Genomic DNA, 26,930 nt, shown 5'->3' on the forward strand with positions numbered 1-26,930 from the left:
TGGAGCACACCTGGAATCCAGCAAGCAGTTCTGGACATTATGGACCGAATTTTTGTACTCGGGTCGGGACCCCAACAGTTGGTGCATTGACGTGATTTTTGATGAGCAGGCCAATTAGTGGCCAGGGTGCATGCTCGTCTTCCAATTAAGGATGGTGAGTGGGCTCCTGTGCTGAAGATGGGAGCTGTCGAATGTAGGTCGGAGTATTTAAAAACTTAAAAGAAAAAAAGAGGCCACAGCTGCCAGGCCGTCATCGTGGAGGGGGAAGCCCTGCATAGGACAGCTTGTGGCCGCAGCTGTGACCATCTTGCAATCACAGCCACGAGGAGGGGGATCTTAAAAATGACAGATGGAGCACTGGCACCCCGTCTGCCACCAGGAGGCCACCTCCATTCATCGGCTAGGATTAGACAACGGGGTGGGGGAGGGGTCAACTGCCGACTGGAAAGTTCTAGTCGGCATCTGCACAGTGGCCTTAATAAGTCCATTGCGGGGCATAATTGCCTCCCTGGCACTTGTGGGTGGGTAGCAGTCACCACCCGCCCCTCCCCACCAGAACTGACATGTTTAAAAATGGCCTGGAGGCAGGACCATGCTGCATTGGGCCCGTCTGCCTCTGGTCCCACCTCCGTGGCCATTTAAAAATTCAGCCCCACACCTTAGGAACGATCTTTTGGCCTTGGAGGGAGTGCAGCGTAGATTTACTAGAATGATACCTGGACTTCAAGGGTTAAGCTATGAGGAGAGATTCAACAAACTCGGGTTGTATTCCCTGGAATTTGGAAGGTTATGGGGTGGTTTGATCAAAGTTTTCAAAATATTAAGGGGAGGATAGGATAGATTGGGAGAAACTATTTCTGCTCATTGAGGAGTTGGGGGCATAGTCTAAAAATTAGAGCCAGACCTTTCAGGAATGAAATTAGGAAACACTTCTTCACCTAAAAGGTGGCATAAGTTTGGAATTCTCTTCTGCATTCAGTAATTGATGTTAGATCAATTGTTAGTTTTAAAATTGAGATTGATAGATCTTTCGTTCGCCAAAGGTTTGAGGAGATATGGGCAAAGCCAGATACATGGATCACAGATCAGCTGTGATCTCTTGAATGGTGAGATAAGCTCGAGAGGCAAAATGATCTACTCCTGTTTCTATGCACTTCTTTTCCTTTGGACGGGCTTGGAACCCATTCTGAAAATGCCTGAACCAGGAAAAGCTAGGTCCAAACTTATTTAAAATAGGATTTGCCAATAGAAGTCATTAGATATGACTGCAAAACCAATGAAGTTCCCATCTGTATGTTCATGTTTTCCATTTCCCTCCCCATCTTTCTCTTGAATATGGTGACTAATGCTGGGGCACAGTGTCAACAGCCCTTCAGCACCTTGCCTAAATAGCCATTCTTCATGTGTTACCCAAGATAGAGTATGTTGGAAGGCTATCCAGTGTTGGGCATCACAGACAAGCAAAATCCTATCTTCATCTGACATCGACACATGTTCATATTCCAGGATAGCAACCAACTTATCTAACTCCCCCTTAACCACTCCACCCAGCAGCCAAGGGAAGCTGAGACCAATTTCACCATCCCCACTATCTTCTCAGTTGCTATCAGCAATCTCCATACAGACCAGGACCAACCTAGGGCATTTCTGGTCTGTATGGTTTAGTTCAATTCACCAACTGAGCAATCAGGGTGGCCCATCTTTTTATTCTTCAGCCTATGAAATAAAGGAAAATGGAAAAGTAATACATAACTTAAAAAATCTTGCTTTGGTATAAACAGAACACAGAGTACAACTGGCTTCTAATTTTTATACCCACTTGTTACCAGAAATAACATAAATCATAAGTCTTCAAGCACTTGTTTCCATGGACTGCTTAGGTGTATGCCATGTAGCCTTGCAATCCATAAGTAAATATAACTCAAGTTGCAATATATGTGCTCTAATTTATCCACGAACTGAGACAACACTAGGAAAGGCCCTTTCTAACTTCCAGGTCCATGAAATTCAAGTAAGACAAATCAGTGAGCAAGAAATATAAGCACAAATAGAACTGAGCTGTTTGGATTTCATGAATTCCCAGGATTGCCAGGGCTTAGCTGGAAATGTCCTATAGGCCATCATTTGGACAACCCGGTTATAACTAACTCAGCCATCCCTGGTAGTCAGTCAATGAACTGTAGGGGAAAGTGCAGACCTATAAAGAAATGGGGGCAAATACACCAGATTTGTAACTGTTTTTTGAAAATGTGAGGAAAAGTAATTTCCTTTTAAACAAAAATATAATTTAACAGTACAGACCACTAATCAATCAAAATTTGGCAGTTCACCATAAATGATTGTTACCCAATGTATGCATTCAGTCTGCTAGGTAGAAGCACATCTGTAGGGATGTTAGATAACAATACTGACATAAGAATGTGGTCTGTTTTAGACCTAAGCTAACAGACAGGAAAAAAGTTAGTTCAGACAAAAAAGAATATAAATGTTAAATATCTGATACCAGTCGAGTTTGAAGTGACTTGCCTTCCAATAAGTTTGTAATTCCTTGATGAGATACAGTTTCTATTGGTGCCAGTCAAGTAGCTTGCCCAAATGGTCATTTATTCAAACATGAGTCTTGGTAATGTGTCGGCAACCTATACAATCATGAGGACTGTTGAAGTCATATATAGTGTTCCTACTGCTGCCCCAATTAACACCTTAAATTAGATAATTCAACAAAGACTGTTGATCATACCTCAGGCCTTCCTAACCTAAATGTTTCAGCTACTCACTTACTGAGTCACTGAAGGAACTTACAAGTCTGACTGTCAACAATTCAGATAATTATGGTCCTCCAATAAATCAGAATTGGATTCAATTATGTGAAATAACAAACTGAATACTTAACTGATCACTCCTTACCAAAATTTAAATATTAATTTTAGTATTTTAAATTCAGCTACCAAACAAAAATAAAACAATGCATGGGGTACTTACTGTGTATTCTGTATCATATCCCCACCAATAAAAGAGCACATAAAGAGAAAGATAAAGACATGCAGTAAATTTCGGGAGCTTGGATTCACAATTCACAATGAACAATTTAAGTACATACAGCAGTTTAAAAACCACAAACTGAATATTATAAGCCACTGTTAGTACAATCAACTTACCCTGAAGAAAACTGTAATCAAAAACATTAAGACTGCCACACATATAGCTTGGGGGAGGGAACAGAAAAATCATCAACATTCATCAAGGTCTGGTTTATGTGTTTGATTAGTTATTACTTTTGTGGTGATGACCAAACATCCTGCTCTGATTGGTCATCAACATGGAAATTTAGTTGATTCAGAAAATTCACTGCTCCATGAGTAATAGGATACACAGACCCTTTTATTCAACTTTAGCTTTTGTTTTTGTATGAAAGCAGAAATCCTTTTCTCTCTGGGCCATCCTTCAATTAGGGCTAAGAAGGGGAATGGACAGCCTAATTCCAGACCTCTGCCAGTGTTACTACACATTGGTAGTCAGAAAATACAAAAGAACAGCCCAGTGGTCATTCTCTTTCAGATTACTCGCCCCACAACAACATGACTGAGATAGAAAATTCAGCAATATGGGGATAAATTGAGGGGGCTGTGTATCCCGAACAAAGCTCTCCCTGGCTAAATGTGTTGAAACTGCTGTGCACTGCTTTACTTCCAAGCATTGTTATACTTTTAAAAAGTCAGACTAAGGGTACTAGTGGCTCAGGTCTACAAACACTCTGCCTCTATTAAACTTCAATTTCAAGAAATGCACTCATCTGGTTCCAGAATTGTAAAAATAGAAACGTTATATCAGGAATAGTGATGGCAATGGTGTTCATTATTACACATCTGAAATCCAATAAAATACTCGAAGGACCAATAAGTAACTGCAATAAAAATGGTAATTGAATTCTCAAGTAATCATGAATAAAACATAATAGATTCACTTATGGCTGAGAATCTTTCCAAAGACTGAATGTGATTTGTCTCCACGTTACAGCTCTCAAACGAAGAAACAAAAAGAATGATTAAATACCACAGGATGGCTCAACTTTCGTTATCTTTTGCCCCGCCCCCACTTTATTTGCTTAAAACCTATTATATTTCTAACCTCTGCCAGTTCTGATGAAGGGTCACTGACCTGAAACGTTAATTCTGCTTCTCTCTGCATAGATGCTGCCAGACCTGTTGAGTATTTCCAGCATTTCTTGTTTTTATTTCAGATTTCCAGCATCTGCAGTATTTTGCTTTTATGTTATTGAAAGTATTGTGAACTGTGAGGAGTATAGTGATAAACTTCAAGGGGACATCGGCTGGTGGAATGGGCTGACACCTGGCAGATGAAATTTAATACAATGAAATGTGGAGTGATACATTTTGGTAGGTAGAATGAGGCAAGGCAATATAAAGTAAAGGATGCAATTCCAGAATGGGTGCAGGAGTAGAGGGATCTGAAGGTATATGTGCACAAATCGTTGAAGGTGGCAGGACATTTTGAGAAAGCGGTTAATAAGGCATTGATATCCTGGGCTTTAGAGAAGGTGCAAAAAAGATTTGTGGGGCGGCACAGTGGCACAGTGGTTAGCACCGCAGCCTCACAGCTCCAGCGACCTGGGTTCAATTCTGGGTACTGCCTGTGCAGAGTTTGCAAGTTCTCCCTGTGACCACGTGGGTTTTCGCCGGGTGCTCCGGTTTCCTCCCACAGCCAAAGACTTACAGGTTGATAGGTAAATTGGCCATTATAAATTGCCCCTAGTATAGGTAGGTGGTAGGGGAATATAGGGAAGGTGGCGATGTGGTAGGAATATGGGATTAGTGTAGGATTAGTATAAATGGGTGGTTGATGGTCAGCACAGACTCGGTGGGCCGAAGGGCCTGTTTCAGTGCTGTATCTCCAAATAAAAAAAATAAAAATAAATTTAGTGAATAAATTACTTCCTGCAACATGACAACAATGCCAGTTTGATTTTTCACTTTGAGTCAGTATTTTAAACTCATTTTTGTTTGATTAATTAGTGCTGATCACAACACTGAGAACCTTCTCAGAAGAGCTCCTTAGTCCAGCAATATGTGAGACAATAACAATCACTGAGTTAACGAATGTCTCCCCTGATATTACTTCATCTCCTCCATGCTATTTCCTATGTACTGTGTACAGCAATCACTATTTAAAGACGGTAAAGTGTGCAGGAACTGCTTTCAATGTAAAGCACTATACTTCCATCTAGTTATAGACAAGATATCCACGACTAAATTTTTATGACTGATTGGCATCCAGGACTGAAAAGGTTGCCAAAAGGTACTGGCTATTCGAGGGAACTCAGCAATAGAGTCAGTGTTGAGCTGTTGAGTTTGAGCCTTGATACATTGGGTCTTTCTGCAGTTGCAGTGGCGATCACATTTTTTTTTTTAAGTACACTGTCATTCCTCATCATGATCAACACACAGCTGAAATTCCAAATTTGAAAGGTGTTGAACTGTATAGATTTGTGCCCACGAGACTAGAGCTCAGTTCGATTGTAGCCACAAGACCTTTCATCTGCTTTCCTCCAGCTGAGTTTGACTTCAGATATCTATTTGCATTTTTCACATCACAACACGAATTTAGAATGGCAAATGAAGGTCAAATATATTATTCTGCAGTCTCTTCCTTTATCTCAAGTCACAACCATGCCTGATGTCCTTTTTTCCCTTCCCACTCCATTTATAACTAAACCACTCCATTTTCCTCCCATTGTTCAGTTTCAATGCGGTTGGTCTCCTCTCTTCACCTGCTCATTGCCCTGCATAGTTCCTCTTACTAACTCTAATTGCAGCTCTTCCTAGAATCTGCTTTTCCAAGTATAACCTGCTCAGTATTTTCTTGTCTCCCTCCCAAAAGTAGATACAATTCTTGGTCTTCTTTCTCCCTTGACATTCCTTCTCCATTAAAGGTTTTAGGTTGTCAAATGCTGCGACTATGACAATGAGAAAGTTAAGGGTGTCGGAAATAAAGTGATGCATCCCTGGAACTGAGACTACTATGTTAGCTAATTACCACAATCTCATTTACAGTATTTAGCATACAACATTAGTTACAAACCTACAAGATGACAAGATATATTTGAATGTGCTGCAGCTATAAAAGAAAGGATTAAAATTGAATATCAGAGTGTTGTAGAATGAACTGCAGATACATGACCAGATTGTGAATTTAAGAAAATGCACAAAATTACCTAGGGACCACAAAATGATTGCTTCAGGGGAACTAACATAACAATTTGTGTATATCAAAACTGTATCTTAGTAACACAAACCCACAAATATCACCAGGGTATTAGAAACAAAATCAACTCAAGGACAGCATTGCAACACACTGAATTTTCAGAGAAGGAGTTTGTCATTGTTCGCATAGTAAATTCCCTGTTTCAGCCACTGAGAATGTGAGGGTTTCCCCAAAAGGGAACAAGAATTAAAAGATACAAAATCAAAAGGTGACTCTTGCACTTTGTTAGAATTTTACAGAGTAGCACTGGCAGAACGTTGACAGCAGGTTACTTTCCTGCACTCAACAATAAAAATGTGCACAGTGCAAGAATAGAAGAACAAAGGGTTGGTGGGGGGACAATGGATAATGAAAAAACTTCAACAATGGGGCCAAAAACCAATTAAAATCAAGCTTAGAGGATCTGGTTACATTTTGATATTGATCGTGACGGAGCTCTGTGTGCAAATCTACATTGAAGTATTTCTTACAATTACTTCCCTAATTAACTACAAAACACTATAGTGCTACAAAACCAGTAAAAAAAAATCTTATTGTTTAAAATACCAATAAGTAAATCAACTGCATTTTCTGAAGTATCCAAAATGGTCCAGATAAATGAAAACTGATTAAAATGGGACACTAACATCATGGGGGAGGTGATGGTGTAGTGGTAATATTGCTGAGCAAAGAATCCAGAAGTTTAGGCTAAGCCCTGGGGACATGGACATGGGTTCAAATCCCACCATGGCAGCTGGTGGAATTTAAATTCAATTAATTAATAAAAAATCTGGAATTAAAAGCTAGTCTCAGTAATAGTGCCATGAAATTATCATTGATTGTCGTAAAAGCCATCTAGTTCACGAATATCCTTTGTTGTATAGGACTTTGGTTCGGCCACATTTGGAATACTGCGTGCAGTTCTGGTCGCCACATTACCAAAAGGATGTGGATGCTTTGGAGAGGGTGCAGAGGAGGTTCACCAGGATGTTGCCTGGTATGGAGGGCGGTAGCTATGAAGAGAGGTTGAGTAGATTAGGATTATTTTCATTAGAAAGACGGACGTTGAGGGGGGACCTGATTGAGGTGTACAAAATCATGAGAGGTATAGACAGGTTGGATGGCAAGAAGCTTTTCCCCCAGAGTGGGGGATTCAATTACTAGGGGACACGAGTTCAAAGTGAAAGGGGAAAAGTTTAGGGGGGATATGCGTGGAAAGTTCTTTACGCAGAGGGTGGTGGGTGCCTGGAACGCATTGCCAGCGGAGGTGGTAGACGCGGGCACGATAGCGTCTTTTAAGATGTATTTAGACAGATACATGAATGGGCAGGAAGTAAAGAGATACAGACCCTTAGAAAATAGGCAACAGGTTTAGATAGAGGATTTGGATTGGCGTAGGCTTGGAGGGCCGAAGGGCCTGTTCCTGTGCTGTAATTTTCTTTGTTCTTTGTTCTTTGGGAAGGAAATCTGCCATCCTTACCCAGTCTGGCCTATATGCGACTCGAGACCCACAGCAATGTGGTTGACTCTTAAATACCCTCTGAAATGGCCTAGCAAGCCACTAAGTTGTCAAGGGCAATTAAGGAGGGCAACAAATGCTGGCCTTGCCAGTGATGCCCACATTCCATGAAAATTTTTTTTAAAAAAACTAACATTCCCAGGTAAAGCTAAATCACAACAAACACATTTCTCAGATTTGCTCCATTAATGAATGCTTTGTGTAGCAGTAGGAGTTACATCAAAGAAAGAATAGCATGGAATCTTAAATAAACTTGGCATTTGGTTTTAGAAGTGACACTTGGAAACTGTAGCTTAGTAACTGCGACAGTCTGCTCTATCAGCTCAGTAAGTGTTCTCTCTTTCTGCAATAATTTGCATGGCAATTATGTTAAGACAGATATTGCTAGGTTCATGCACTTCTGGGATACAAAATGCATTTTTATGACATTACATTTACTAAACAAAGCAATGTATTGTAATCCCACTTACATTCTATATCAAACTGTGCCATGGTTGATGGGCAGCATATGTCAGGTCAGGATATAAGGAATGAATCAGGAAAGGCATTTCAGCCCATCCAGTGTATCCTGTGGTTTAGGTCATTCACACTATTTTCTGTGCCTCTCTCTGCCTTGGACCAAAGCCCAGATTTTAATAAGGATCCACTCAAAGGCTGTTCTTAAAATGAATGTGCTCTATTTCTTTCTTTCTGTTCTCTTCTCCTAAGGAGAGTGATTCATTCTGGGCGACGGTTCTGTAGAAGCCCTCCAGTGCCTTGTCCCAAATTGCCATTGTTCATTGTGAGCCTGGGAGACAATGAGTTGCAAGGAGTTCATAAGCCCCAGTGGTGGAAAGGAGCTGAATTAACACACACAGCTCCAGTAACAAGTTGACCAGCAATTCAGTGGCACCGCATAATGGCATGCCATTGAGATGTGTGATGCAGGTCTGTGCTTAGAAGTTCACAATGGTAGTTCTGACATCAATAGAGAGACACTTCCCCACATAATAGAACCATAGACCATAGAAAAGTTACGGCACACAAAGAGGCCATTCAGCCCATCATGTCTGCACCGGCTGGGTTAATGGGAAAACTGGAATGCAATTCTTCCCAGGCCACTTCCCAGAAGCTGGCTCAAGATCTTATTGATGAAGTGGGGAAGACCATGTTTCTAATCTCTTGGATAGAGCTGGGTGAGAACTACAGAAGGAGGTATTCGAAAGGCTGACTGTACTAAAGTTGATAAGTCTCAAGGGCTGGATGGAATGCATCTGAGGATGCGGAGAGGGGTAAAGGGGGAAATTGTGGGGGGTATTGACCATAATCTTGCAATCGTCCTTAGATATGGGAATGGTGCCAGAGGACTGGAGAACTGCAAATGTTACACCCTTGTTCAAAAAAGTGTGTAAGGATAAACCCAGCACCTACAGGCCAATCAGTTTAACCTCAGTGGTGGGAAAGCTTTTGGAAAAAATAATCCGGAACAAAATTTAGAGTTACTTGGACAAAGATGGATGAATTAGGGAAAGTCAGCAAGGATTTGTTAAAGGCAAATCATGTTTAACTAACTTGGTTGAGCTTTTTGCTGAGATAACAGAGAGGGTTGATCAGGTGTACATAGACTTCCAAAAGGCATTTGGCAAAGTGCCACAAAATGGGCTTGTCAGCAAAACTGACATCCATAGACTAAAAGGGCACTGGCAGCCTGGATACTAAGTTGGCTGAATGACAGAAAACAGAGAGTAGTGGTTAATAGTTGTTTTTTGGACTGCAAGTATACAGTGATGTTCTCCAGGGGTCAACACTAGAACCACTGCTTTTCTTGGTATATATTAATGACCTAGTCTTGGGTGTGCAGGGTAAAGTTTCAAAATATGCAAATGCCACAAAACGTGAGAGTACTGTGAATTGAGAGGGAGGAGAATGAGAAGACCTCAAGAGGACATAGACTGGCTGGTGGAATGGGCAGACGAAATTTAATGGAGAGAAATGAAAAGTGATACATTTTGGTAGGAAGTACGAGAGAGGTAATATAACTAAAGGACAATTCTAAAGGGAATGCAGGAACAGAGAGATTTACGAGAATGGTTCCAGGGATGAGGGACTTCAGTTATGAGGATAGATTGGAGAAACTGGGGTGTTCTTAGAGAAGAGAACATTGAGAGGAGATTTGTTGGAGGTGTTCAAAATCATGAGGAGTCTACGGAGAGTAGATACAGGGAAACTGTTCCTTATAGCGGATGGGTCGAGAATTAGAGGACACAGATTTAAGATGATTGGCAAAAGAACCATAGGCGACATGAGGAGTCATGCTTTTTACACAATAAGTGGTTAGGATCTGGAATGCACTGCCTGTGAGGCTGATGGAGGTCGATTCAATTGTGGCTTTCAAAAAGGAATGGGCTAAGCACCATCAGATAAAAAAAATGTGCAGGGTTACGGGGAAAGGGTGGGACAATGGGAATTGCTTTTGCAAACAACTGGCATGGACTCAACGGGCCCAATGGCCTGCTTCTATAAGTAGAGAAAGAGAGCTGGTTAACTATATTTAACTACAAGATCCACAAGTGAACACAGTATGGCACTGCCATGATGTCTTCTGGGTCTTAACAAAGCATACCTGTGTAATCTTTGAGGTAGGACTATTTGATACTGCAGCAACAAAAGTGGTCTTGTGTCAGACCCAATGTACAAGGAAAGGTTTCCATTTTACACACTTGATTTCCATATCCATATTCACACTTCAACCAAAAAATATAATTATTCATTGCAAATTAAGTGCAAGATATCAATTAGTTAAATCATTTTGAATGCATTTTATTCATTTGCAAATTACTGAACCAGTATCATCTTATTAAAAATGTCAAAGCAAATGTGAGTGCATCTGGGGCTGAATTTTCAATCGCCCACAGGGGCGAGTTCGGGTACAGGTGGGCACAGAAAATCATGCACTCAGAAAGCATCACTGGTTCCCAATGCCTCAGTGATGAGAATAGATTTTCAAAGAGAAAGGGCGGGAGGGCGAAACTGGCAATCCGTACACCTCTAACTAATTGCTTGTTGAGCTCACTGTGAAGCTCGTTGGGAGTATGAGGTGCAACAGTTAGTAATTTTCAAATGGCAGCACGGGGAACACGGAGGATCTGGGACATAGTTATTGGGAACACAAAGAGGAACAATTAGTGCTCATGACTGCAATGTAAAAAGTTGTATAAAAGGGGAGATTTGAACTCAGTTGCTGATGCAGTGGCACAGAGTTGCATCGCCAAAGCAGAGAGGCTTGATTTTGTGAGATGAGTGTATTTGGACTGCAGAAAGGAATTCGAAGTTGCTGGCATCCATGGCCACCTCTATCCATGTCTGCTTGGTCTGGCTCACTGGAGGTCTTCTTCCAGATGGAGGGAAGAGTACAGCACTCCTGTTTGCCACAGCCTTGATCAGGGCCTCAAGGGAGGCAACAGAAAAACATGGGGCAGCCCAGCCGATGACTGCCCAAACCACCACTCTCCCTGCCATTTCCAAAGGCAACAGCAAACACAGTCATGGCTGCCATTTGCCTTTCCCTCTGTGCTCAGCTCCTGCCTGTGTCCTACGCCCCTAATTGGGCACCAACCTCTTCTCCCAGCCAATTAGTGGCTGACATTTTGAAAATGGTATTGCGCCACTGATGCTGACATGGCGCCAGGCCAGAACCTGGAAATGTTCCGGGCTCGGGGTCCTGAACTTGGAATGAAAATTTGGCCCCTGTATTTGCAATTTTTAAAATGTGCCAACGGATACCCATGATTACAAATCTTAGGTTATACAATATTGAACATCCAATTATTGTTCTGAAAGTGCCTCTGCATTTTGTTAAATATATTTTGAGGATTCATTTCTGAAAGATTGAAGAAATGTTAAATTTGGGGGTTTTCAAAGGGGGTCATGTAAAGGCCACTTGACTTTGAAAAACAGTCCCTGGAAATGTTTTTTTTGTTTGTTTGCACTGGAGTGCTGACTTGGGTTGCATTAGAGTGCCAAAGTGGAAGTTTGGTGACTGAGGAGGTTCGGTGAAGAGGGAGCGAGGAGCTCCTTTCATTTCCTCCCTGTCCTCAGTGAGGGGAGCCGAGAGTTTCCAAAGAGCACAGCTGACTGGTGAGTAAGTCCTGGTGGGTATTTTTCAAACTGGGTTGTATTGTAAGTCATTGTTTTAGCAAGACTTAGTTGTTTTAAAAAAAATTATAATAGTCTTCTAAAGTTTTAAATTTAAAAGGGTTTAGTCATGGCAGGAGAGCTTAAAGCCGTGGTTTGCTCCTCTTGCAGCATGTGGGAATCCGGGAACATTTCCAGTCCACGGGACCAGCATGTGTGCAGGAAGTGTGTCCAGCTGCAGCTCCTGGAAGCTCGGGTTTCAGAGCTGGAACGGCGGCTGAAAACACTGTGGTGCATCCGCGAGTCTGAGAGCATTGTGGATAGCACGTACAGAGAGGTGGTCACACCGCAGCTGAAGGGACTTGAGGGAGGAAGGGAATGGGTGACCACCAGGCAGTCCAAGAGAAACAGGCAGGTAGTTCAGGAGTCCCCTGGGGTCCCGCTTGCAAATCAGTATTCCATTTTGGAGGCTGATGAGGCTGGTTCCTCCAGGGAGTGCGGACAGAGCCAAGCTTCTGGCACCGCAAGCAGACTGTCTGTACACGAAGGGGGAAAGAGAGAGGAAGAGCAATAGTAATAGGGGATTCTATAGTCATGGGAACAGATAGGCGCTACTGTGGCCGTCAACGTGACTCCAGGTTGCCTCCCTGGTGCCAGGGTCTGGGATGTCACTGAACGGCTGCAGCGCATCCTGAAAGGGGAGGGTGATGAGGCAGAGTTCATGGTACATGTTGGTACCAATGACATAGGTAGAAAGAGGGATGAGGTCTTGCATCAAGAATTCAGGGAGTTAGGCAGGAGACTAAAAAGCAGGACCTCTCGGGTTGTAATCTCTGGATTACTCCCAGTGCCACGTGCTAGCGAGTATAGAAATAGGAGAATAGCACAGATGAATGCGTGGCTTAAGAGTTGGTGCAGGAGGGAGGGTTTTAGATTCCTGGACCACTGGGACCGTTTCTGGGGAAGGTGGGACCTGTACAAACAGGACGGTCTACATCTGAACCAGAGGGGGACTAACATCCTTGCTGGTGGGTTTTCCAGTGCTGTTGGGAGGAGTTTAAACTAATTTGGCAGGGGGAGGGGACGCAGACTCCTAGCAGAATAGGGACACAGTTAAACACAGGAAAGCGAACAAGTCAGAGGGAATACAGCGGAAGTAAATTTCAAGGGAGTAAGACCAGGATGGGAGGCCTCTACTTTAATGCCAGGAGTATTGCAGGTAAAACGGTTGAGTTAAGGGCAAGGATTGACACACGTGAAATTGTGATATAGTAGCCATCACGGAGACATGGTTGAGGGAGGGGCAGGATTGGCAGCTCAATATCCCGGGATATAGAATCTTCAGGCGAGACAGAGGAGGGGGTAAAAGAGGAGGGGGCATTGCAATATTAGTTAACGAGTCAGTTACTGCAGGAAGGAGAGATGATATCTTGGAGGGGACATCAAATGAAGCTTTATGGGTAGAGTTTAGGTATTAAAAAAAAAAGGGACAGCCACATTGCTAGGTGTTTATTATAGACCCCCAGATAGTCAGTGGGAAATTGAGGAGCAAATATGTGCGCAATTTGCAGAGGTATGTAAAAATAATGGGGTAATTATATTAGGTGATTTCAACTTTCCCAACATTAATTGGGATAGTCATCGTGTTAAGGGCTTAGATGGAGTGGATTTCTTAAAATGTATACAGGAGAACTTTTTAGCTCAATGTGTAGAGGATCCAACAAGGGAGGGTGCAGTGCTGGACCCAATTCTGGGGAATGAAGCCGGACAGGTGGTTAATGTGTTGGTGGGGCAGCATTTTGGTGATAGCGACCACAACATGGTACAATTTAAGCTTGTTATGGAGAAAGAAATAGACAAGTTGCAAAAAAAGGTTTTGGATTGGGGGAGAGTGAATTTTAGTAAAATAAGGCAGGATCTGGCTAAGGTAGACTGGAAAGACTTACTTGTCGGAAAATCTACAGAAGAGCAGTGGGGGGCATTCAAAAAGGAAATGGGGAGGGTACAGGCCCAACATGTTCCCTCGAGGGTAATAGGTAGGAGCAACAAGCCCAGAGAACCATGGATGACCAGAAACATTCAGGGTACGATGAGAAGGAAAAGAGAGGCTTTTAGCAAATACAAGGAGAGCAAATCAATGGAAGCATTAGTGGAGTACAAAAAGTGTAGGATGGAGCTTAAGAAAGCAATTAGGAGAGCAAAGAGGGGATATGAGAAAGCTCTGGCTGGTAAAAGTAAGGAAAATCCCAAGATATTCTATAAGTATATCAATGGGAAGAGGATAACCAGGGAAAGAGTAGCACCCATTAGGGACTAAGGGGGAAATTTGTGGGTGGAGCCAGAGGACATTGGTAGGGTGTTGAATGAAACTTCACATCTGTCTTCACCCAAGAGAATGAGAATGTAGATATGGAACTTAGAGAGAGACTGTGAGGTTCTTGAACAAGTTGTCATAGGGAGTGACAAGGTATTGGAGGTTTTGGAAGGCTTAAAAGTGGACAAATCTCCAGGTCCGGACAACTTGTGTCCCAGGATGCTGTGGGAGGAGAGGGTGGAGATTGCAGGGGCTCGGACCCTAATTTTTAATTCCTCTCTGGCCACGGGGGAGGTGCCAGAGGACTGGAGAACAGCTAATGTGGTCCCACTATTTCAGAAGGGTTGTAGAGATAAGCCAGGGAACTACAGACCAGCGAGTCTCACGTCAGTGGTAGGGAAACTACTGGAGAAAATTCTGAAGGAGAGAATCTATCTCCACTTGGAGAGGCAAAATTTGATTAGGAATAGTTAGCATGGCTTTGTCAGAGGGAGGTCGTGCCTACCACATTTGATTGAATCTTTTGAGCATGTGACCAGGTGTGTAGATGAGGGTAGTGCAGTTGATGTAGTTTACATGGATTTCAGCAAAGCCTTTGACAAGGTCCCGCATGGGAGACTTATCACGATAGCAAATGCACATAGGATACAGGGTAACTTGATAAGGTGGATTCAAAATTGGCTTAGCTGTAGGAGACAGAGAGTGATGACAGACGGCTGTTTCAGTGACTGGAAGCCAGTGTCCAGTGGCGTACCACAGGGATCTGTGCTGGGTCCCCTATTGTTTGTCATTTATATAAACAACATAGATGACTATGTGGGGGGTAGGATCAGTAAGTTCGCGGATGACACAAAGATTGGCCGAATGGTTAACAGTGAGGTGGAGTGTCTTAGGTTACAGGAAGATATAGACGGGATGGTCAAATGGGCAGAAAAGTGGCAGATGAAATTTAACGCTGAAAAGTGTGAGGTGATACACTTTGGAAGGAGTAATGTGACACGGAAGTATTCAATGAATGGCCCGACACTGGGAAGTTCCGAGGAACAAAGGGACCTTGGCATGTTTGTCCATAGATCTCTGAAGGCAGAAGGGCAGGTTAATTGGGTGGTGAAAAAGGCATATGGGACACTTGCCTTTATCAATCGAGGCATAGATTACAAAAGCAGGGAGGTCATGTTGGAGCTATACAGAACTTTGGTAAGGCCACAACTGGAGTACTGTATGCAATTCTGGTCGCCACATTATAGGAAGGATGTGATTGCACTGGAGGGGGTGCAGAGGCGATTCACCAGGATGTTGCCTGGGATGGAACATTTAAGCTTTGAGGAGAGGTTGGATAGGCTTGGGTTGTTTTCACTGGAGCAGAGAAGACTGAGGGGTGACCTGATCGAGGTGTACAAGATTATGAGGGGCATGGACAGGGTGGATAGGGAGCAGCTGTTCCCCTTAGTTGAAGGGTCAGTTACGAGGGGTCACAAGTTTAAGGTGAGGGGCGGGAGGTTTAAGGGGGATTTGAGGAAGAACTTTTTTACCCAGAGAGTGGTGACAGTCTGGAATGCCCTGCCTGGGAGGGTGGTAGAGGCAGGTTGCCTCACATCTTTTAAAAAGTACCTGGATTAGCACTTGTCACATCATAACATTCAAGGCTATGGGCCAAGTGCTGGAAAATGGGATTAGGTAGACAGGTCAGGTGTCTTTAATGCATCGGTGCAGACTCAATGGGCCGAAGGGTTCTGCACTGTATTATTCTGTGATTCTGTGAAAAAGGGGCACTGAGAGGTCTTGTGAGGAAAACAAGCCTTTCTGGGAAACCACTGACTTCCAGCAACAAGAAGCTTCTCCGGGATACCACCTGACATCCAGCTCAATAAATAATAGAGAACTTTGGACACCTGGAGAAGTTGTTTACAAAGAAGTGACAGGTCAAGATTGATTGTTATCCTGTTGTTGGTTTCGCTTTTGAATTGTTTTGAGTTGGGGTTGAACTGTATAAAAAGGGAGAGAACTTCCAAGGAGAGAAGAGAATACCCAAGGAAGGAGAGAAGACAACAACCCTGCTCAGCTTTCCGGCACTTCTCTAAAAGATCCCACTGTGTCAACTCATCTAGTCTCCTGTCTTTGAAGAAAAGTCTGTTAAATTAATTGTCAATGCCGCCTGAAAACTGTTCTAAAAGATCCCAGTGACCCGTCTACCTGTACACGGAGGCCAGTCTGTATACCAATTTTGGAACATAAATGTATCTCATCTGCTGTTATTTCAGGAATGAGCTAGTATTCAGCCCAAGTATTTTTTTTTGTCAGTAACAGAGCTCTAAAAACAAAAATCCCTTTATTTTTTCGGTTAACAGGTGTGTGTGTGTGTGTGCGTGCGTGCGTGTGTGTGTAAAGAAAAAAGGCAACTTTAATATTTCAATCTGTGTGTTTATGCTTTACTTCATTACTGGTTAAGACCAGTTTTATAATAAACTGATAATTTAGTTCTTTATTATTGGTAAGTGGGAAAAAATTTAAATATATGTTGTGACCCGTGGAGAATCATAGAAAGTTTAAGGCACAGAAAGAGGCCACTTGGCCCATCCCGTCTGTGCCAGCCGAAAGACAATCCATCTATTCTAATCCCACCTTCCAGCATTTGGTCCGTAGCCCTGCAGATTATGGCACTTGAGGGCCATATCCAGACTCCTTTTGAATGAGGCAGTGAGCTCCAGACCCCCACCACCCTCTGGATGAAAAAGACTTTTCCTCATCTCCCCCCCAATTTTTCTACCAATCACTAAATCTTTGCCCCCTTGACACTGACCTCTCTGCTCAGGTGAATAAACCCTTCACCTCCACTGTATCCAGGCCCCTCAAAATTTTGTACATTACAATCAGATCTCCCCTCAGCCTTCTCTGTTCCAAGGAGAACAACCACAGCATATCCAATCTTTCCTCATAGCTGTATTTTCCCAGTCCTGGCAACATCCTCGTAAATCTCCTCTGTACCCTCTCTAGTGCAATTACATCCTTTCTGTAATGAGGTGATCAGAACTGTACACAGTACTCAAGTTGTGGCCCAACCAATGAGTTATACAGTTCCAGCATAACCTCCCTGCTCTTATATTCCACACCTTGGCTAATAAAGGAAAGAATTCCATATGCCTTCTTAACCACCTTATCGACCTGTCCTGCTATCTTCAGAGATCTGTGGACATTCACTCCAAGGTCCCTCACTTCCTCTACACTTCAGTATTTTCACATTTATCGTGTATTCCTTTGCCTTGCTTGACCTCCCCAAATGCATCACCGCACACTTCTCTGGGTTGAATTCCATTTGCCACTTTTCTGCTCATCTGACCAAACCATCAATATCTTCCTGCAACCTATAGCTATCCTTCTCGCCATCTACCACACAGCCAATCTTTGTGTCATCTACAAACTTCTTGATCATGCCACCTACATTTCCATCCAAATTGTTAAAATAGATCACAAGAAGCAGGGGACCCAGTACTGAGCCCTGCGATACGCCATTGGAAACAGCTGTCCAGTCGCTGAAACAATGGTCCATGTCGCTAAAACACCCATGAACGATTACCCTTTGTTTCCAGCCACTGAGCCAATTTTGTATCCACCTTGCTGTACTTCCCCAGATCCCATGGGACTTTTTTTTTTTTAAAACTGGTCTACCATGTGGAATCTTGTCAAAAGCCTTGCTAAAATCCATGTAGACCACATCAACTGCACTCCCCTCATCTATCTTCCTTGTTACTTCTTCAAAAAATTCAATCAAGTTGATCAAACAAGATCTTCCCTTAACAAATCCATGCTGACTATCCTTGATTAACCTGTGCCTTTCTAAGTTACAGTTTATCCTGTCTCTCAGAATGGATTCCAATAATTTGCCCACTACTAAGGTTAGACTGTCTGGCCTGTAATTATTCGGTCTATCCTTCGCTCCCTATTTAAATAGAGGTATAACGTTAGCAGTTCTCCAATCTCCGGCACCACACCTGTATCCAGTGAGGACTGGAAAATGATGGTCAAACCTTCTGCTATTTCCTCTCTTGCTTCTTTTAACAGCCTAGGGTACATTTCATCTGGCCCTGGTGATTTATCAACTTTCAAGGATGCTAATCCCATTAATACTTCCTCTTTCCCTATGTTTATCACATCCAATAATTCACACCTCTCTTCATTAACTACAATATCTGCATCATCCCCCTCTTTTGTGAAGACAGACTCAAAATATTCATGAAGAACCAGACCAACGTCTTCCGCCCCTACTCATAGGTTACCTTTTTGGTCTTTTATGGGCCCTACTTTCTCCGTAGTGATCCTCTTACTCTTAATGGATTGATAAAACATCTTTGGGTTCACCTTGATTTTGCTTGCCAATATTCTTTCATGCCCTCTCATTGCTTTCCTTATTTCCTTTTTGATTTCACCCCTCCACTTTCTATACTCCTCTTGGCTTTCTGTAGTATTGACTGCTCGGTGTCGGACATGAGCTTTCCTTTTCTGCAAGTTCCTTGACATCCATGGGGCTGTAGATTTGGCCGTCTCACCCTTTTTCTTTGTGGGAACATGTTTACTCTGAACCCCTTGAATCTCCTCTTTGAATGCTTCCCTCTGTTCTGACACTGAATTACCTTCAAGAACTCTAACTCCTGTTCTATCTCTGTCCTTTTCCATCATGGAAAATGAGAAATGGACCTAGAATAAGCAGTGCACTCCTCCCGCTGGATTGTACCATTATCTCACGGTATCTCGAACACAATACTAACGTCATTATGAGGTGAATCATTCATCTGCTGATTTCACAATTTTGTGAAATGTATTTCTTCATATCACTAGCTAGCCTTTGCATTTGGATTGTGAAGATGATTGCTATTTGATGCCAATTCCCAATGGCCATATTGAGCACATTTTACTGTTCTTCCTCCCCACACCCCTCACTGACAGAATCTAATAGTCTTGTGATGTAGCAACATTTTGTTTTGTTTCCTACAGAAGCACCCATGACAGCCACTACTTTCTCTCTTGTTTGCATGGTAACCTAGCGACATACTTTCCTCATAATGTACTTCCAAAAACAGAGCAAAGTAATATGCATGCGAAAGACAGATGTACAATGAAGTATCATGAAATTTTTAAAAACTGTTGCTGGCACAACACCATTTGCCAACTTTTCCAGGCCCTATCCAAAATATCTGGTCCTCTCCAATGCGTTCACTCTCCTTGATTAGCTGAGAGGTCAGGCGCACACTCACTCCCTCTGCCTGCTTTCTTCATTTTATTTTTAAGCTATCTATTTGCTCCAAGGCTGCTTTCTCTGTCCCTTTCCTAGCTACTTGCCCAATGCGCTCAACATTAACACACACTCCACTTCTCAATTGCTCTCCAGGCAATGGAAAGTTAGTATTGAGGAAAATGGAGTTCACTAGCAATCCTCAGGTAGAAATCTGCAAGACAGGTGATTAAAACTGATTTCTGGTGGTGTCATGTAAAACAACCTCAGTCTTCGAGGAAAAAATCTGCTGCATTGCACATTAAAAGTTATATGTTAAGTAATTGTGCTAAGTCTTACCTGTGATGGTGTATGGATAATAATTCCAGGCTTTTTCAGTGACATAAAAGATCCTTGGAACCACTGCTCGAGCCCAGCTAGGAAGCTTGCTGTAAATAAAGCAAGAATAGTTTCAAAAATAAATATGAATGTCATATTTCAATTCTTCAAAATAAAAAAAAAATCCAACCAAGAAGTGTTAAAAACAGAAGAAAATAAACTCATGGAATAACCTGCATTAGTTCTGGCACATCCTGTGTAAGTCATCCCTCGCTATATGGTCTATTGTTATCAGCATGCATTTTCTCTTGAATGAACCGCTTAGACAATGACTTTGCAGTTCACACTGAAAGCATTACTGATGCTTAGAATCATCATTTCTCATTATAATGCACCCCCTAAGGATGCATAGTGGGTCAAATTATAGGATCTTACTGCACACAAGGAGGCTGTTGTTCTTGTGGCAACTATTTGAAAGACATTCGATTAGTCCCCCTCCTCTGCTCTTTCCCCATTGCCCTGAAAATTTTCTTTTAAATCTGAATAACTTCCTTAAGTTAATACAAACTTCTAATTGTTTAAATTTATAATCTGCAATTGTAGCTTTATTAAGGTACCTCTGCTTCAAATCAAGGCGAAATGCATTGCCAGTGGAGTCATCACCAAACCAACTGTAACTATTTCAGTGTAGTATTTCACCTTGCTGCAGCTTATGGTGCACAAAGAAAAGTGTTATAATAGTAATAGATAAAACTAATTCATATAGGAGACACTGAGATCCTGGATACTAATTAATAAATGTCTTCAGCTGGAACACGGATTTCAAATTTCTTCCACAAAATATCTTCTTCTTTGGCCTCCTTGTCTCGAAAGACAATGGGTAAGCGCCTGGAGGTGGTCAGTGGTTTGTGAAGCAGCGCCTGGAGTGGCTATAAAGGCCAATTCTAGAGTGACAGACTCTTCCACAGGTGCTGCAGATAAAATTGGTTGTTGGGGCTGTTTCACAGTTGGCTCTCCCCTGGCGCTTCTGTCTTTTCTCCTGCCAACTGCTAAGTCTCTGTGACTCGCCACACTTTAGCCTCGCCTTTATGGCTGCCGGCCAGCTCTGGCGATCGCTGGCAACTGACTCCCACGACTTGTGGTCAATGTCGCAGGACTTCATGTCGCGTTTGCAGACATCTTTAAAACGGAGACATGGACGGCCAATGGGTCTGATACCGGTGACGAGCTTGCTGTACAATGCGTCCTTGGGGATCGTGCCATCTTCCATGCGGCTCACATGGCCAAGCCATCTCAAGCGCCGCTGACTCAGTCGGGTGTATATGCTGGGGATGATGGCCGCCTCGAGGACTTCTGCGTTGGAGATACGGTCCTGCCACCTGATGCCAAGGATTCTCCGGAGGCAGTGAAGATGGAATGAATTGAGACGTCGCTCTTGGTTGACATACGTTGTCCAGGCCTCGCTGCCATAGAGCAAGGTACTGAGGACACAGGCTTGATACACTCGGACTTTTGTGTTCCGTGTCTTTTTCTTTTTTTTCTTTTGGGCCTCCTTATCTCGAGAGACAATGGATAAGCGCCTGGAGGTGGTCAGTGGTTTGTGAAACAGCGCCTGGAGTGGCTATAAAGGCCAATTCTGGAGTGACAGGCTTTTCCACAGGTGCTGCAGAGAAATTTGTTTGTCAGGGCTGTTGCACAGTTGGCTCTCCCCTTGCGCCTCTGTCTTTTTTCCTGCCAACTACCAAGTCTCTTCGACTCGCCACATTTTAGCCCTGTCTTTATGGCTGCCGGCCAGCTCTGGCGAACGCTGGCAACTGACTCCCATGACTTGTGATCAATGTCATAGGATTTCATGTCGCGTTTGCAGACGTCTTTATAGCGGAGACATGGACGGCCGGTGGGTCTGATACCAGTGGCGAGCTCGCTGTACAATGTGTCTTTGGGGATCCTGTTCCGTGTCAGTGCGCCATTTTCCCCACACTCTCTTGGCCAGTCTGGACATAGCAGTGAAAATTCCTTCTTCTGAAGACTTGGACGTATGTGAGAGCAGCAGGGAGAAGATCCCAAACAGTATAGGTGCAAGAACACAGCCCCAAATATAGTCAGAGGGAAAAAAGGAAGATAGACTAGTTTCAAGACTCCTTCTATAACTGTACTGAGTTAGCCAACCTATGCAATGTGAATGCGTCCACTATCTGTCTTCAGCATCCCAGATTAGGGAAGACCTGGTCAGGGCTCAGGGGCTGAATTTTTGGGGCCCCCTTGCCTCCATTCCTGATTTCAGTGCTGGATGGCATATCAATTTCAAGGCACCGATCCCGGTGTCGCAATACTTACCTGGGCTGGGGAGAATGGGCATGAATCTCACTCTTCTCCCAATTGAGTCCAAATAAACTTGTTAAAAAGCTCATTTAGAGCTGGTCAGGGGCTGAACTTATAATTTTTAAAAGGGGCGCAGAGCTGACCTCCCGCCTTCAGAAACGGATCAGCTGAAGGCTGGCGCATAAAGAGTGGGGAGCCAGTCATGGCTGCACCAGGGCATCGCCTGAGCCCCATAAGAGGGTCAGTGGGGCAAAGGGGGACTGGGCAGTTGGTAAGAGGGTACCCTTGGTGCTGCAGAGCTGGCAGGGAGAGTGGGCATTCAGCACCCAGGCTTTGAATGGGGACAGCATCCTCCTAGCATCAATGGGGCAAAAAAGCTGGGGCAAGGCTGCCAAGGAAAATTGGGCGGCCATCTGCCTAGAAGGAAATAAGAGCAAAATACTGCGGATGCTGGAAATCTGAAATAAAAACAAGAAATGCTGGAACCACTCAGCAGGTCTGGCAGCATCTGTGGAAAGAGAAGCAGAGTTAACGTTTCGGTTCTGAAGAAGGGTCACTGACCCGAAACGTTAACTCTGCTTCTCTTTCCACAGATGTTGCCAGACCTGCTGAGTGGTTGCAGCATTTCTTGTTCTTATGCCTGGAAGGAAGGCTGCAGCTGGTAATGGGGACACACCTGGCAGATTCTGGGCCAAGTGGCGGTGACAGCCACACCCTCCACAGGAAGGACTGAAATCCGAGCATCAGGAGTACATGGGAGACGAAAGAAGAGCAGGAAGGCCACAGAGGCAAAACCCTCAAAACAGGAAAATCTGCTGAAGACGGAGCTACCTGGAGGTGAATGAGAACTAGTGCCGCATGGGACTGCGACTCTCCAGGCAGATGGTCACAGAGATTTGTATCCTTGTCGCTGAAGACCTCGCACCACACAGCACTGCTCACCATGCCCTGCCAGCAGCCATCAAAGTCACTGTGGCCTTGAACTTGTTCGCTTCCAGCAAATTCCAAGGATCAGCTGCGGACCCTAGTGGCATCTCATTGCCAGAGATGGTGGCAATGTGGTAATATCACTGAGTTAGTAATCCAGAGGCCCAGCTAATGTCCTGGGGACATGGGTTCAAATTCCACCATGGCAACTGGTGGAATTAAAATTCAATTAATTAATAAAAATCTGGAATTGAAAGCTAGTCTCAGTAATGGTGCCATGAAACTATCAATTGTTCTAAAAACCATCTACTTCACTAATGTCCTTTGGGGAAGGAAATCTGCTGTCCTTACCTGGTCTGGCCTACATGTGAGTCCAGACCCACAGCAATGTGGTTGACTCTTAACTGCCCTCTGAAACGGCCTAGCAAGCCACTCAGCTGTCAGAAGAAATTAGGAATGAACAACAGATGCTGGCCTTGCCAGTGACACCCACATCCCTTAGACAAGTTGGTGGAATGGGCAGACAGGTGGCAGATGAAGTTCAATGCAGAGAAATGCGAAGTGATTCATTTTGGTAGGAAGAACATGGAGAGACAATATGGAATAAAGGGTATAGTTCCAAAGGGGGTGCAGAAGCAGAGGGATCTAGTTCTGTATGTGCATAAGTCATTGAAGGTGGCAGGACAGGTTGAGAGCATGGTTAATAAAGCATACAGGATCCTGGGCTTTATTAATAGGGGCATAGAGTACCAGAGTAAGGAAGTTATGTTGAACTTGTGTAAGAGCTGAACTCAAGAGGTGAGGTGAGAGTGACTGCCCTTGACATCAAGGCAGCATTTGACAGAGTATGGCATCAAGGAGCCCTAGCAAAACTGAGGTCAATGGGAATCAGGGGGAAAACCCTCCACTGGCTGGAGTCATATCTAGCGCAAAGGAAGATGGTTATGGTTGTTGGAGGTCAATCATCTGAGCTCCAGGACATCACTGCAGGATTTCCTCAGGGTAGTATCCTAGGCCCAACCATCTACAGCTGCTTCATCAACGACCTTCCTTCAAACATTAAGGTCAGAAGTGGGGATGTTCGCTGATGATTGCACAACGTTCAGCACCATTCGTGACTCCTCAGATACTGAAGTAATCCGTGTAGAAATGCAGCAAGACCTGGACAATATCCAGGCTTGGGCTGATAAGTGGCAAGTAACATTCGCGCCACACAAGTGCCAGGCAATGACCATCTCCAACAAGAGAGTATCTAACCATCTCCCCTTGACATTCAACGGCATTGCCATCGCTGAATCCCCCACTATCAACATCCTAGGCGCTACCATTGACCAGAAACTGAACTGGAGTAGCCATATAAATACCATGGTTACAAGAGCAGGTCAGAGGCTAGGAATCCTAAGGTGAGGAACTCACCTCCTGACTCCCCAAAGCCTGTCCACCATCTACAAGGCACAAGTCAGGAGTGTGATGGAATACTCTCCACTTGCCTGGCTGGGTGCAGCTCCAATAACACTCAAGAAGCTCGACACCATCCAGGACAAAGCAGCCCGCTTGATTGGCACCCCATCTACAAACAGTCACTTCCTCCACCACTGACGCACAGTGGCAGCAGTGGCTACCATCTACAAGATGCACTGCAGCAATGCACCAAGGCTCCTTAGACAGCACCTTCCAAACCTGCGACCTCTACCAACAAGAAGGACAAAGGCAGCAAATACATGGGAACACCACCACCTGCAAGTTCCCCTCCAAGTCACACACCATCCTGATTTGGAACTATATCGCCATTCCTTCACCGTCGCTGGGTCAAAATCCTGGAACTCCCTTCCTAACAGCACTGTGGGTATACCTACCCCAAATGGACTGCAGCAGTTCAAGAAGGCAGCTCACCACCACCTTCTCAAGGGCAATTAGGGATGGGCAATAAATGCTGGCCTGGCCAGTGATGCCGACATCCCATGAATGAATAAAAAAAAAAAGCCTCAACTGGAGTATCGCGTTCAGTCTGGGCACTGCACTTTTAGGAAAGACGCGAGGGCATTGGAGAGAGTACAGAAAAGATTCACAAGAATGTTTTCAGGGATGAGGAATTTCAGTTATGAAGATAGATTGGAGAAGTTAGGACTGTTTTCATTGGAGAAGAGAAGGCGGAGAGGTTATTTAATAGAGGTATGCAAAATCATGAGGGGTCTGGACAGTGTAGATAGAGAAAAACCGTTCCCACTCGTGAAAGGATCGAGAATGACTAGGCACAGATTTAAGGTATTTGCTAAGAGAAGCAAAAGTGACACGAGGGAAAACGTTTTCACGTAGCAAGTGGTTAAACTTGGAATGCACTGCCTGAGAACGTGGTGGAGGCAGATTCAATTGAAGCATTCAAAAGAGAATTAGACAGTTATATGTCAAGGAAGAATGTGCAGGGTTACAGGGAGAAGGCAGGGGAATGGAACTGAGGGAATTGCTCTTTCAGAGAGCCAGTGCAGACTTGATGGGCCGAAAGCACTGCAACGATTCTGTGATTCTGTTTGTAAGTCTTCAGTCCTCTGGCATCACCGGAGTCTAAAGAAGGCTGAAAAATTATGGCCAATGCCTGCGCAATTTCCACTCTCACTTCCCTCAGTATTCTTGGATGCATCTCATCTAGTCCTAGTGCCTTATCTACTTTTAAGTACAGACAGCTTATCCAATACCTTCTCCTTACCAATTTTAAACCCTTCTAGTGCCTGAATTACCTCCTCTTTCACCATTACCTGGGTTGCACCTTCTTCCTTAGTATAGACAGATGCAAAGCATTCAAAGAACAAAGAGAACAAAGAAAATTACAACACAGGAACAGGCCCTTCGGCCCTCCAAGCCTGCGCCGATCCAGATCCTCTATCTAAACATGTCGCCTATTTTCTAAGGGTCTGTCTCTCTTTGCTTCCTGCCCATTCATGTATCTGTCTAGATACATCTTAAAAGACACTATCGTGCTCGCATCTACCACCTCCGCTGGCAATGCCGTTAATACCTCAGCTTTGCTCTCTGCCTCCATGCGCAAATCCCCTTTTCGGTCCCTAATCAGCCCCATCCCATATTTTACCACCCTTTTACTGTAGAAAACTTTGGATTCCTTTCATGTAAACTGCCAGTCTCTTTTCATTTTCTCTCTTTGCATCTCTTATTTGCCTTTGCACTTCCCCTCTGAACCTTCTATATTCAGCCTGGTTCTCAGTTGTATTTTCTACCTGGCATCTGTCGTAAGTACACTTTTTTTTAAAAAATTTATCTTAATCTCTTGTCATCCAGGGAGCTCTGGATTTGTTTACCCGACCTTTGCCCTTCGAGGGTACATACCTTGACTGTGCCCGAACTATCTCTTCTTTGAAGGTAACCCATTACTCAGCTACCATTTTTCCTACCAACCTCTGACTCCAATTTATTAATCCCAGATCCGTTCTTACCCCATTGAAGTTGGCTTTCCCCAGGTTAATTGTTCTTACTCTGGCTTGTCCTTTGTCCTTTCCATGGTCAGCCTAAACCTTATGAAAAAATGATCACTCTCCCCTAAATGTTCTCCTATTGACACCTGATCCACTTGGCCTATCTCATTCCCAAGAACCAGGTTTAGCAGTTCCTCCTTTCTCATTGGACTAGAAACATACCACTATAGAAAACTATCCTGAGCACACGCTGCCCCTCACTGCCCTTTGCATTACTATCCCAATCTATGTTTGGATAATTAAAGTTCCCCATTATAACGACCCTATAATTTTTGCACCTCTAATTTCCTTGCAAATTTGTTCCTCTACCTCCTTCCCACTAGTTGGTGGCCTATAGACAACACCGAGCAATATAACTGCATCTTTTTTGTTCCTTAGCTTTAGCCAAATAGATTCTGTTCTCAACTCCTCTGGGATATCCTTTTTCTCTAGCACTGCAGTGCT

General features: G+C 43.7%; 1 protein-coding gene across 1 annotated transcript in view; it reads right to left on the reverse strand.

Annotated features, from left to right (window-relative positions):
• Positions 1-26,930, reverse strand: part of LOC137384438 (cytoplasmic phosphatidylinositol transfer protein 1-like) — a 399,346-nt gene that overhangs the window by 123,175 nt on the left and 249,241 nt on the right. The window contains exons 4-5 of the mRNA XM_068058497.1: positions 19,774-19,862; positions 2,983-2,990 (exon numbers count right to left, since the gene is read on the reverse strand). Of these exons, the coding sequence (XP_067914598.1) occupies positions 2,983-2,990; positions 19,774-19,862 (97 nt within the window). The remainder of the gene's footprint in view (positions 1-2,982; positions 2,991-19,773; positions 19,863-26,930) is intronic.

This window comes from Heterodontus francisci, chromosome 26 (genome assembly GCF_036365525.1).
Source record: "Heterodontus francisci isolate sHetFra1 chromosome 26, sHetFra1.hap1, whole genome shotgun sequence".
Taxonomy (NCBI): Eukaryota; Metazoa; Chordata; class Chondrichthyes; order Heterodontiformes; family Heterodontidae; genus Heterodontus; species Heterodontus francisci.